Source organism: Cajanus cajan, chromosome 9 (assembly GCF_000230855.2).
Source record: "Cajanus cajan strain Asha chromosome 9, NIPB_CcT2T_4, whole genome shotgun sequence".
Classification (NCBI taxonomy): domain Eukaryota; kingdom Viridiplantae; phylum Streptophyta; class Magnoliopsida; order Fabales; family Fabaceae; genus Cajanus; species Cajanus cajan.
Window position 1 is genome coordinate 52,765,863 of NC_138525.1, and position 13,890 is coordinate 52,779,752.

At 33.4% G+C, this 13,890-nt stretch overlaps 1 protein-coding gene across 1 annotated transcript; it reads right to left on the minus strand.

Annotated features, from left to right (window-relative positions):
• Positions 1-8,471: 8,471 nt before the first annotated feature.
• Positions 8,472-13,470, minus strand: LOC109793868 (nitrate reductase [NADH] 2). The gene is made up of 4 exons (XM_083063234.1): positions 12,430-13,470; positions 12,182-12,322; positions 11,638-11,870; positions 8,472-9,919 (listed from the first exon to the last, which is right to left on the minus strand). The coding sequence occupies exons 1-4, from the start codon at positions 13,388-13,390 to the stop codon at positions 8,594-8,596; spliced, it is 2,661 nt and encodes an 886-aa protein (XP_082919360.1). The 5' UTR covers positions 13,391-13,470; the 3' UTR covers positions 8,472-8,593.
• Positions 13,471-13,890: the final 420 nt, after the last annotated feature.

The window sequence follows — 13,890 nt, forward strand, 5'->3', positions numbered from 1 at the left end:
ATAAATAGTTCGAAACAGGATTATGGGTTAATGTGTGATGCTGAAGATTACGGGAATGGAATCTTATAATAATAATTATGCTTGTAAAGTTTATTCGTTCTTATCCTCATCCTTTTCTTTTGGGAATAAAGTTAGGAGAGTTCTATTCGACAAAAAAGAATTTGTTGTGTGAGATTCAATGCGTGTTTAAATACTAATTTTGATAGTTTTTAAAATGTAACTAGATAAGGTTGTTTAGATAGTTTGAAGTTTGAGGAGGGTGGTGCAAGATTCTGAGTAGACTGTGGAATTGAGACAGAATACAGATGTTGAATAAAAGATGAGAAAATATCTCTCAATTGTTCTTACAATTGTACTATTTAAAACTCTTATTTGAAAATAATTTTTAAAATTTATTAAATTTGGGGTGAATCGGTAAGTGGTGTGAAATTATTTCATATATAAAGTTTTTAAAGTAAAAAAACTGAAAGGTAAATCAAATAAGTCCCAAGTTATTAGACCACAAAAAAACCCTAATTTATTCTGATTTAAAATTATTGTTTACATTTTTTATATACAATATTTCCTCGTAATAGGATCGTGAATCCATTAGTCCAAATAATAATCTCAAACAAATATTGTGATTGACGCTAATTTAAAAGATTTTTACACATATTAAGAATTAAACACATAATTTTTCAGTTAAATAGGTAATTTTCACAATATGTTACACACCATTCAGATTTTATATATATTTTCTCAATAAACGTAATCTCAAAAAAAAAAAAATCTCCACAAAAGAGATAAAAAGCTCCAAGCGCATAAAGTTTGTTCCTTGTATAGTAGGTGCTTCCAAGTTCCAAAACTACGCAAGTAGAGGCTCTTTTATTCTTTGTGAGATTAAGACCCATCCACCATCGTTTTCGAAACAGTGACCCGATGCCATGATAGATCCCAAATATCATGTATATCATCCGGACGTAAAATTTTTGTATGACATAGTTATTGAATGAACTTTCATAACTATACTTAAAGCAAACATGAATAAAGTGGAATATTATATCACAAGGATGTAGTACAATTTTGTCTAGCTACCATTAATAAAAATTAAATAATTGAAATATTTTCCTACAATTGAAGGAAATTCGGAATTGCTCCATCGATTTTTTTCTTCTTATGGTCGATGGAATAGTTGCGAAGGTTGAAATAAAACTCTTTTGGATTATTGTTATTATTTTGGTTAAGAATCTCTTTAATATTAAACCCATATTTCCTCTTATATTCCGTGTTGAGCCCATCTTCTAGTTTCGTTCAAAGAAAATGAGGCCCATCTGCAAGTTCAGGTCGTAGAATGCACTAGAAACCCAAATATCATTCGGCCTGTATTTAATTTGGATTTGTGCATCTTAGGCAACTGCAATCCACATGTCTCAAGATCCAATTTGCAATCGGTTTGGATTTGATGAATTTTTAATGAAAAATTCTACGACCTCCGAAAACGTATTCTGAAACACATCCCGGATCTTTAAAAAATTAATTTAAATTATAAAATATTAAATTAAATAATTATTTAATAATAAAATTATTAAAAATATTATTATTTTAAACTTTCGACAATTGTTTCGTATAGTTTTCGGAGGATATAGCACTCCTCATTTTTAATATAAGATCCGAAACAATTTGTATTGGATCAAATCGGACGATAAACACCTTTCTTTCCAAGCCGTGGGAGGCTTAGATAAATAAGGTCGTTGTTTAAGGGCTTATCTCATCATATAAGGCTCCTAAAAGATGTTTGTATCATTAATAAATGTATTTATTATTGAAATTAATAAACAAAATATTAATATAAGAAACATCTAACAAAATATAAGATAAAAATACTTGTAGTGGGAAAATAATTTATCTATAACAAAAGGTGTTGATTCTACTTGTTTGAGAATACACTAATAAATTTATGATATTTAACTCTGAATTTCTTGTTTAACCAATAAGTTCAAGGGGTGAGGCATCTGAAAAAAGACATTTTAACCCTCAAGTTAGGAAAAACTCAAATATTTAATGCTCAGTAGTTTTACCCTAATTTTTGTAACTAATTATATTGATTATAATGGGTTTGAATTTGTTGGTCTTTTGGTTTTTGATTACCAATTAGGTGAAATGGTTATTGATGATAAGTTAGGATCTCTTAATCTTGTTTATTCTCCTTATTAGCTAAGTAACTATAAGTACTTCAAATTATGGTTGGGTTGGTCATCTTAGTCTACTTGATAGTCGACATTGTTAAGATTGTCCTTCATAAGTTAAATCTTGCCTAAGAATACATTGATCCCTTTGAGTGTCTCAATCACCAAGATGATTGAGACCGAAATGACGATACGTTATGCTATCTTGTATCAAAGTGTTGTTGTCGGTTATTTCAAGATGACAATATTAACTTAAAACTGACAATTAAAATAAGTCCTTTAAAAGATAAAAATTTAAAATGAACTTTGACGTGAAAATAAAATATAAAAAATATATAATTAAATTTAATTGAAGATATATTCAACTAAATATAACTGGTACACCCCAAAAATTTGTACTTGTGAAGAAAAGATAGTCGTTAGAAGGGGGTTAAATGGTAAATATCAAAAACTTGCACTTTTCTAAAGAGATTGAAGTAGTATCTACAACAGACGAAATGCTGGAAGAATAATCAAAAGAATAGATGGAACACTAAATATTTTTATATTGATTCGTTTCAAACACAGAGACTATGTCTAGTTCTCAATCCAATCAGATTGAGTTCCATTAACTTTCTCAAAGTTGCAAGTATTCTATTCCAAGCCACTTATGGCTCTACAACAAGTGTTCTTTGACTGACCTCTTCAAGTCACTACTCAGGTATTACATGGTTGTTACGATCGTCTTTTTAAGACGTGAATACAACAACATTTTGATAAAAAAAGATTTTTCTACAAAAAAAAAGCTATAAAGAATAGATGAATTTTTTTGAATGTTCTTGTATTTTGCTGATAAGCTTCAGTTTGTTTTGATCTTCAAAACTTCTTATATAATAACTTTGGAGAAGATGACCGTTACAACACTTTAAGTTCAGCTCACAAGTTTGTTTCGTTTGTTTTCATTGTCTTCTTTGTGGTGGCAGATAACCGTTTGACTCATTTAATGCGAGCATTAAATACATTTCACCAAATAGTATCTCTTATTTGATTAAGGAGATTACTTATTAACTTTTCTTACCAAGTAGGGTTTGTAGAAGAAATGTCAAGGCAAAGCAGCAATTGCAATAACTTTATCTACTTTTCTCTATGATTTCAAGGATTTGATTTTGACAAAAAGCATGATTCTTCTATTCAACAGATTTGTGAGTTTTGAAATGGACTTTTGATTCAATCTATTAAGGAATGAAGCATTCAAAGAAAACTTTATCAATAATCTCAATAAATGGTAAATATTTAATGTATATGAGACAAATTGTATGCTTCGCCTGATTAACAATCGTTTGACAGTCGATCTCCATCTTATATACAATCTGCGTTTTATACTTCATCTGATAAGTCTTTCAAAGATATGTTTCAAAGACATTTTTGTAGACTTTTCTATATAAAAACATTAGTTTGTTAGCATTAAAACTTTGAATAGGGGATTTTAACAGTACTGGGTAAACATTTACCTCTATTTAAGATATTAAATTACAAACCAAAAGGAAAATACAAGAAAATCTCATGACAATAAACCCATCTAGAGATGACAATTAAACTCGCATCCGTAGATAATACTCGAATCCACTCCAACTTTAAGGGGAATACTTGGTTTGAATGGATATGGGTACCAATTACTTGCCCCGTACCCATATTCACTTTAAATTTTTTAAAATTTACTTGACATTTATATAATTCTTACTCTATTTTAAATTTATGTTAAATAAAACTTAATTAATATAATTTTGTAATTGTTATAGTATGTTGAAATTCTTTTTTTTTAATATTTATTTTTTAAAAAATATTTAATTAAATTTAGGACAGCTACAAAAATGGGGATACAAATTTCATATTCGTCAAGTATAGAAATAGGGATGGGTATAAGGTACAGAAATATGGACAGGAACAAAGATAATGAAACTCATACCCATCTAGTCCCGTTGCCATCCTTGTCCCCATCTCATGTGATCATGATCTCAAACTCCAACATGCAAGTAATTAAGGCAAGTTTGGGAAAATTTATTTTCCCACATTTCGACCATTTTTTTTTTAATAATATAGGTTTAAATATAATTTGTGTCCATATAATTTATTGTTTTTTCACTTTTGGTCCTTGTAAGTTTTTTTTGTTATTATTTCATCCCTAACCTTTTATAACGCTTCAAGAATAGTCTTCATTATAAAAAAAAATTTACATAACAAACGAAATACATATTATATTTATTATATTCCACTTGACCATTACCACGTACATAAATTGATTTAAAATTTTTGTAGACAAAATTTTAAAATGCACGTTATCACACCCAAACCCCCTCTCTCACTCTTGTGATTACACTTCCCCTCTTGATCCTAATCCAACATTGTAAACCTTAAACACTCAATCCAAACTCCAATCTCTCGATGAGGAACAACTTTTCACAGTCCACAATCTCAATAATGGTGTCGAGTTCATGCTCAATAACCATCATCTATGTGAAGTTGTCATCAGCTGTCACCTCATCATGGAAGAGTTCAACGTCATGCTCAGTTACTCCCCTCTCATGTGTCGCAAGAGCATCAACCACTTCATTGGTGTCATTGCCAATGTCACCTCCTCCTAGGTCAAGAAGAATTGTGTCGATTGGCTCAAAACCATATTAAGATTGTTTCCACCTGTCGTGGTAATCGTAGCAGCAATGAGCAAGACACCTTATTGGAGAAGGGAGGCTAGTGGTCCAGGTAGTGACGGATCCAGAAATTTTAGATAGTGGGGGCAATATTTATTTATATATTTGTAATATTAAATTTTTTACATATATAACTTTTAAAAGCATAAATATATTATCATAATTATTTTTTACAATTTTTTATATTTACGATTACAAGTAAATATGAAAATAAATTAGGTTAGACTAAATTTTATTATAACTTAATAGGTTTGAATCTAACACTTTTAAAAAATATATATCTTAAGTATGACTTATTTATCTATCATAGACATTTTTTAAATTTTTGGTTAGAACTACAACTCTAAAGACCTACTTTATAATAATTCAACACTATTAAAAATATAAAATACATATGTTAAATTTTATAAAAATCAAGTTTAATTTATTTATGATATAAACATGTTTTTAATATCTAATACGTATTTTTAGATGATAATTTATTTTATATTTTATAATAACAATTCTAAATGGAACATAAATCTTTCGATTTTTTTTATTTTGATTTTTTAATCAATATATACAATAAATAGAAAACACAAAAGGTAAACATGCATACCGCAAATTTTATTTTATTAAAATTTGATTTTTTAATATATTACATTATATATGTGAGTATTAATATATATATATATATATATATATATATATATATTATAATTAAATCTTTTAAGAAAATTGATTCGTTATTAAGGAGTATTTTTTATCACATAAGAGAATTAATTTTCTTCAAAAATTTAACAGATATCAAATAAATAAATCTCTTCTATAAATCTATATTTTATTCATATAATAATTTAAATATATATTTATTTTATTAAAATATTATTTTTATTTTTTAAAATGTTATTTTTTAAAATAAAAAATATGTATGTGTGAAATAGTAGTGGGGGCAAGTGCCCCCACTACTCTCAACCTGGATCCAATCTTGGGTCCAGGTACAGTTCAAAAAGGGTGTATGTGAAGAGTATGAGGAATTGGCAACAGTGAAGTATGTTTTTAAATTTTGTCTAACAAAAATTAAAATTAAATTATCTACGTGACAATGATGAAATAGAATATAACGAATATAATATTTATTTAGTTTGTCACATAATTTTTTTTAACAAAAATTGACAACAATGACTATTTTTAAAACCTTGTAAAAAAGTTAAGGATGAAACAATAAAAATTTTTTTTTATAAGGATTAAAAGTGAAAAAATATAAATTATTGAAAAAAAATTATATCTAAGCCAAAAATATATTTATAAAATAAGTTGGATGTTTAAAATAACAATTAAAATTTTTAAAAATTCCCTATTTTGAACAATAATGCATGCATCTAAAATGTTTGAAACTTGTAAGTATTTTTTACTGACTTTTTTTCTTTCTTTCTTAAAGTTGATTTACTATATATTGAAGCGGATTATTTTGTTGTATGTTATAAAACGAAATTAAATCTCTTCATATTTATTTACAAAAAAATTATTCTCATTATAATCAATTATAATATATATATATATATATATATATATATATATATATATATATATATATATATATATATATATATATAATCGGTGACTAAAATAATCAAATTATTAATATTATTTCAAACACATCCTAATGATCCATCAGTGAAAAAGAAAAAACCATACAACTCTGCCGCTATTCCATTAAATCAATGAAGCTTTGAAATCAAAGAGTCAAAATTAGATAATCATTTTTCCAAAATGGCCAGGAGGAATCATTTCCCATCAAATGAGTAGTGAACACGCATCGACCATACCTTGTAGTAGTGTTAAGAACAATCACGAATTAGATATTTCTAAGTCATCTTGTGTTTCGTTTAAACTGTAGGAAGAAGTAAGAAAATGAGAAAAGGATAGAAAGCAATGTAAGAAATTGAACTTATATATAATATAACAATATGATTATCGAAGGATTCATTGTGCAAGCTAGTATCAATGAATCTACCAAGTACTAAGAACATTTTTTTTTTCTTCTCTGTCATTAAGGTTTAAAGTAGCCGCCTTTGACATAGCATATGAAAACAGTGCTTTGAAATTAGTGATCCGCTTTCGTCATTGATTGGCACTACTAATCAAATATAAAATATGATTTCAATGTTTTAAGATTAATAACTATCTGCTTTCGCCATTCATAACAAAAATAACAAAAGCACGCGCTGGCTGTGTAAACATTTGACTATTTCCAATCGATCTTCCCAACGTCCTTGGAGATCATTTCCAAATTGTGTGGATTTTATTATTATTATTTGCTTGATTAATGATGTAGCTAGCTTCCATATAGTTTTTTTTTTGGTTTGTCCTTGAAGTATCCATCGCCGACAGCAGCTTCCATATAGTTTTAGTTAGATCTCCTAACGTTATAGATTTATTTTTCCATTCATTTATTAATTAAACTGGTCAACGAATTCAATGATACAGCTTTTTTTCCCCTTCATATTTTACATATATAGTTAATTAAATGTTTTTAACTATAGTATTAGCATGAAATATTTACCGATTTTGACAATTAATTTTCGCCAAAACTCAAGCATTTCTTAAGTGGCCGAATTGAGTTCAATTATACTTTGAATTGATGTACTTGTTAGTAAAAAAAATTAATATAGTTTAATTAAGTCGTTATTAACTATTTTTTTTTATATTAAAACACATTACAGTTTGCGTTTAAGATTACTTCTCTCAATCTCTCATCACATTATGTTTCATTTAATATTCATTCTAGTAATTTTAATTTATTTTACTATATGAGTATATATATTGGAATTTATACACAAAATATCCAACTTATGCAGATTAGTGGAACTTTTCTTTTCTTTTATGTTTTTTTAGAGACTACAAGTATTCTATATATATAGGAAGAACACAACTAAACATCTAGGGTTCAAATTTAAATTTAAAATTATTTGTTGAAACAAAACATTTTCACATAGGTTGATCCTTGTGCATGGTACGTAGTTTTTCTTTAAACATTTCTAATCTATATTCAAATGGAATTAACATGATTAAATGTTTAACCACACCCAGTGGTTAAATTATATTTGTGTAAATTAAAAGAAAAGCAACAGTACAGCAGCTAGCTAACCCAGTGAAAAGTAACTTTTAATTTGAAAATATCGACAAGCTAAAAAAGAAAGAAAGGGTAAACTGGATTAAAAATTTAATATATAGATAGCTGATGTTCGCATGTACGTTGGCAGATTCTTTTCTCCAGAAGCAATGGAAAATATTATATTTTATGTATGTGAATAAGATATTGGAGCTAGATTCCTTAATAGGACAAAAGCGAAGTAAGTGAGAAAGGACGCATATAAGTGTGCGCGGAAAGTGGATCATGTATAGTAAGGTGGCCTTTCCACGCACCAAACAACACATAAGTTTTCTTGACCTAATGCTATTCTGAAGGGTAAGGCCATGCATCGCTTGTTCGTTGCTTCACACTCTTGTCCACCCATCGTACCACTTAGTAACTAAACAGTTGCTTTTAACACAATCCCCCTACCCCACTCTACGTTTTTCTAAATTATTTCATCCTAGAAACATCTGTTAAATATAATAAGTAACACGTGCACAGTTCATATACAATTTTCCATTATATTTGTTAAACCCTTACAATTACAAAGAATGAACCAAGCGATACAGCAATAGTAAGTAACACGTGCACAAACAATAACAACTAATACAGAAGCTAGAAACCTAGAAGACGAGCAAATCGTTATTGACATCGTAGCCCATCTTCTCCAAATTGGGCTGCACCGCGAACTGAATCATGGGGGGTGGCCCACAAGTCAAAGCCAGGGTCTCCTCCTCCCCAGACGGTTGGGGAAGATGCTCCCTCATGATGGTCTCGGTGATGAGGCCCACACTGTAGGCCCAGCCTTCCCTCGGGGATTCCACCACGTACCAGAGCTTGAAGCTATCGCAATGCTCCCTGGCCCACGCATCCAACTCCTCCCTCAGCAAAATATCATCCTCGGTGCGGTTGGCGTACACCACGTGCATCTGGGTGCGGTCCTCGGGGTCCTTCAGAATCGCTTGGGCCACTTGGTAGACGGGTGTGATCCCGGTCCCACCAGCCAGCATGGCCAGTTTCTTCGCGAACCGTGCCTTCCCGTGGACCAGGAAGTTGCCTCTCCCCGTGTACTCTATGTGGCCCAATGGGCCCTTCACGTCCACCGTGGACCCCAATGGGAGAGAGTCCAGATGCTGCGACATGAGGCCTCCGTTGGGGAACTTAGGGTGCACCCCTTTGAAATACACCTTGATGAGGAGCTCCAAGAAGCCCACCTCCTCCACGCCGCTCGTCGGAGTGTACGCTCGCATGCATAGCTTGCCATCCATGCTGGCGCACACGAAAATGTGCTTCCCCACGGGTAGGCCTAATACTTGCTCCTCCGAGGGCAGCGCCAAACGGAAGAGCCTCACGTCGTCGGAAATCACCGTTTTGGACACGAGTTTGCATGGGATTTTCTCGCGCGGGTTCAGAGCCACGCCGCGTTGGGGTGCTTCCTTGATAGGGGCCAAAAAGGTAAATTCAGAATTTCCATGCACGGAACTATTAGGCGACGAGTCTGACGTGTAGCCTGTGGTGATGAGTTCACCGATTCGGTAATCTTCGAGCATTTTCTTGGCTTTGTCGGAATGGATGGCGTCGAACTCTTCGGTGCAGTCGCTGCCGGCGTTGATGAGGATGCTGTCGGTGCCGCCGGGGTGGTCTTTGAGGAAACGGCTGCAGTCGTAGACGTGGCCGTGGACGATGATCCAAGCGGAGTCGGGGTTAGAGTGCTTTTTGACTTCGGAGATGGAGAACATTTTAGAGGCGGTGTTCATGAATGGCGTGGAGACACTCTTTTTGAGGGTTGGTTTAGGCTCTTGTGATTTCTCCAAATGTCTTTCCTTCGCCATCCACCCTCCGGGTTGGTTCCCTGGTTGGGTTGGGTGTTCGAACACTAAACCAATCTCCCCCTTGTGGGGCTTGCACACGTTTGTTTTCACTCTGAACCAGCAGTTGTTCATCATGCCCTATAACATAACACCAAAAAAGCTTCATTAGATTTCATAGGTTTTTACTAAAAAAAAACACGAATCAAAATGTTTCTTTCACACACAGAAGAAAAGTGACGTAATTAAAGTGATAAAAAAAAAAAAAGAGCGACACATATGAAAATATCAAAGGTTTATTTATATCAGTACGTATATTGTTGTTCGATCTCCATTACTGCTGTAATTTTTAGAAAAAATAAATTGAAGTGAAAAGGATTGTTTTCAACTGTGTTAGAGTAAGAGTCATACTGGCTAAGAATTCATGTTTTAAAAATTCTTCTAACTTATATGCAAAGATTTTAAGCCACAAATGACAAAACAACAAAATTAACACTATTAGTCTAGTGCGCCAGTTTCTCCATCACTGTTTTGCATGAAATTATATAGTGAAGTCTTTGTTGAGACATAGTGACTTATTTGTTTTAATATGATAAAACTTATATATATATATATATATATATATATTGACTTATAAAAATCATGGCCACTCAAAGAATGACATGTAAATGATATAATGAAATAAAATCATATAACAAATTATATAAAACCTTTATTTTTCTTCGCCAAATCATAGTCTTATATTATATATTTCTCTCTTTTATTTTAATCATTTTATCTATACTATATATAAATGAGATATTTTTCTTTAATTTTCACATTTTAAGATATTTATACTTTTTTTTATTATATATTACTTTTTTTTTACTATCATATCTCTTAAGCATAAAATAGAAAAAATGTATAAAAAAAATTAATTATCCACTTTATCAATAATAATTATTCTCTTATTTTGTAATTATCTTTGATCTCTAATTTTATTAATTTTTTTATAATTATATATTATCTCAATTGATTTATATTATGTTACTTCTATTTTTTATTTTTTATTTTTTTTAAACAAATACATAGTCATAAAGTGTTTCAAAGTATTTATAAAAATATTACATTAAAACTTTCTACTGATAGGAGGGTTTATAAAAATTTCATAGATTTACATCAAATCAATGATTTTTGTGATCAATAATTATATATATAACCAAATTTCTCCACTTAAGGAAGGAGGCTGTGAAAATGACAGGTGTTGACGTCATGTTAAGCAGCCATTCATTTTAATTTCCATGGTTTGAGGAGACATGAGACCCAATTAATACTTAAGAACAGATGGTAATTTTCCAATTAATTAATGTACTCGTTACTAATGTATCATGAACTGTCCTTTTCACCAATGAATTTATCTTGCTACACCATTGAGTTTATTTATACCTATATATAAATAAAGATTTTTTTTAAAGAAAAAACATTTTAAACTGTTTTATTCCTAAATTTTTAAATAATAAAAATAATATTAAAAATTAATTATTTTTAAAAAGTTAAGTTTAAAGTTTGAAAATTAGATACGTTGATATAATAAATATTAATAATTTTTAAATGTTTTTTGAATAAAATATATATACATAGAATACATTAAGCACGCTAATATCATATTAAAAAAATAAAAGCGAACATAATAACCATATAATTGAGATGTAAAAGCTTTAATGAAACAGACAAAATGTACTATTATTACTCCAATATAGCACGAAACATTTATCACTATCTAGTACTCCATTGATTATTTAACAAAGTAAAACAGAAATCAATAAGGAAACAATCGTTGATAATCTGTGAAAGTAAGTTTGTGAGAGATGTGTACGTACCATAACATTCCAAATGAGGTTTTCAGGCTGGGTGTTGAGACCCTCATCCCAAGCACGAACCGCAATCTCCTTGGTCCCAAGTAAGTCCAGCACCTCCACCTCCAAGGACCAGAAGCACCAGCACCAATACTTGCCATATTTGTTGGGTTTCTCAGGACGGTCCAATGCGCACACGTGCCACGTTTCTCCACCGTCCAATGTCACCTCAACACGTGTCACTTTCCTCCCACCACCTGCACGTATACATCCCACATCCAGACATAAACACAGTTTTCTTCTTTCAAGTCACTATCCACCAATTGCATGTAACAGCCACAATTCCACTACCCAATTACATGTTGCACCCGCAACCATAATCCCAATTTCGGGTTTTATTCACTGCCCACAAGACACTATTCTACTTTTCACACTCGTAATTAATATTATTATTCCGTTAATATATACTTGTCCAATCCCTTCACAAATATTATAATAAAATTGTATTTATTTTATGTTAAATATATATAAAATTATGTAATTTAAAGGAAGAGAAGTGAAAACACACCAGAATATGCGTAGCCTCTGAGTACATAAGGCCTCTGAGTAGTCCATTGGTTGATGGGCAAGATCTCCTCGTGACACGGCGTTGTTATCACTGAGTTTATATTCAACTCGTTGATAATATACTCTGGCTTGTACCACCAACCTACAGGGACAAAAAAGAAAACATGTGATATGTGATATGTGATATGTGACTGTGACAGTGACAGTCACAGTCACACACCAGAAGAGTGTAGGAAGCTAGGAAGATACCTTCATCAGTGGCGAGTTCAGCATCAACGTGGGAAGGTAGTACTCTATTGTCCTTATAATGGTAATGATTCTCGCTCTCAACCTGAGTGACCACAATGCGCTTGAGCCACTTCACCATTCTCCCACCGATGAAGCCAGGAATAATCATGCGAATGGGGAAGCCATGATCCGGCGCCAGAGGCTCCCCGTTCTGCATGTACGCGAGTATGATGTCACGCGAGGGATCCATGGCCACCTCCCTCGTCACGCTAGTTCCATACTTGGACCCACCGCCACCGGGAAGATCCTCGGCGCCCTCGAAGCACACGTGCAGAGCGCCCTTCGCACGCGCGTAGATCCCGCAGCGCCTCAGCACGTGCCGCAGCGGAACCCCGCGCCAGACGGAGGTGGAGACGCCGCCGGAGCCCCAGTTGAAGCCCACGCTCTGCTTCACCATGTTCTGCTCCTTGCGGCGGTTCCCCGCGCAGACCAGCGTGGCGGGGAACTCGCGGCTGGGGAAGTCGTGCACGAGGCGGTCCACGGTGAACCGGGTTGGGCGTTTGACCAGACCCGTTATTTCAACGGTCCAGTCCTCCCAGCGCGCCTTGGGGACCGGGCCGTGGTTGCGCACGTAGTGGAGCGGGACCGGGGTGATGAAGCCGTGGTGCATGAGGCGCGTGAGTGGGGGCTCCGAGTTGAAGGGGTGCTTCCCTGTGAGGCGGACCATGGAAGCGTTCCGTGCGATCCACTGGTCCGCGGTTCCCTCGTCGCGCGGGTCCATTACGGACGCTTCCGTTTCCGCGTTCGCCTTCTGGATTAAATCTTTCAGATACGATGCGTCGTCGTTTTCGTCGTCGTCGTCGTCGCTGGAGGAGTCCAAATCGAAGTTCAACGGCGGCAGGGCCTTCAGGTCCTGGCCGCAACCGTACACGTCGCCGTTCATGTGGCCACCGAATTGACGGTTGTCGACGGAAGCCGCCATTGTGAGAGGAGCGAAATTAAGTGGAACGCAAGACTTGCTTTCTCTCTGTCGCTTTCTCGTGAAAGAGAAAAGGAAATTGGTGTTGTGAGGAAGTGGTTTTGGGGTATTTATATAGAGAACGAAGGGCTTGAAAGAGAAGAAGAGTGACTTACGGAAGCGTAGCCCTACCATCTTAACTTTTTCTTTCCTCAATTTTTTATTTTGCACCATCTTTTAATTTTCTTTAAAATTATTTTTCAAATCATACTGTTGAGACCACTTGAAGTGATGAGACTCGAAAACGGTTTGACTAAGGGCATTGCCTCAAGACTACCATACATGGAAGACTTATAACTAGTCCTAAAGGGGGGTACTCGAGATAAGGTCGAATTGAGATTCGAGAGTATTCAAGCTGGAAACAAGACTTCACATGGAAACATTCAAGATAGGGTCGAACATAACGCACTTCGAAAAAGTCGAACAAGGAAATGGCTAAGCCAGAAGCGGTTATCAAAATCAAA

Coding starts and splice junctions, on each gene's coding strand:
- LOC109793868 (XM_083063234.1), bottom strand. CDS start 13,390: ATGGCGGCTTCCGTCGACAACCGTCAATTCGGTGGCCACATGAACGGC. Junction 12,323..12,429: donor TGAACTCGCCACTGATGAAG/GTATCTTCCTAG, acceptor TTGTCCCTGTAG/GTTGGTGGTACAAGCCAGAG. Junction 11,871..12,181: donor CAGAGGCTACGCATATTCTG/GTGTGTTTTCAC, acceptor GTATACGTGCAG/GTGGTGGGAGGAAAGTGACA.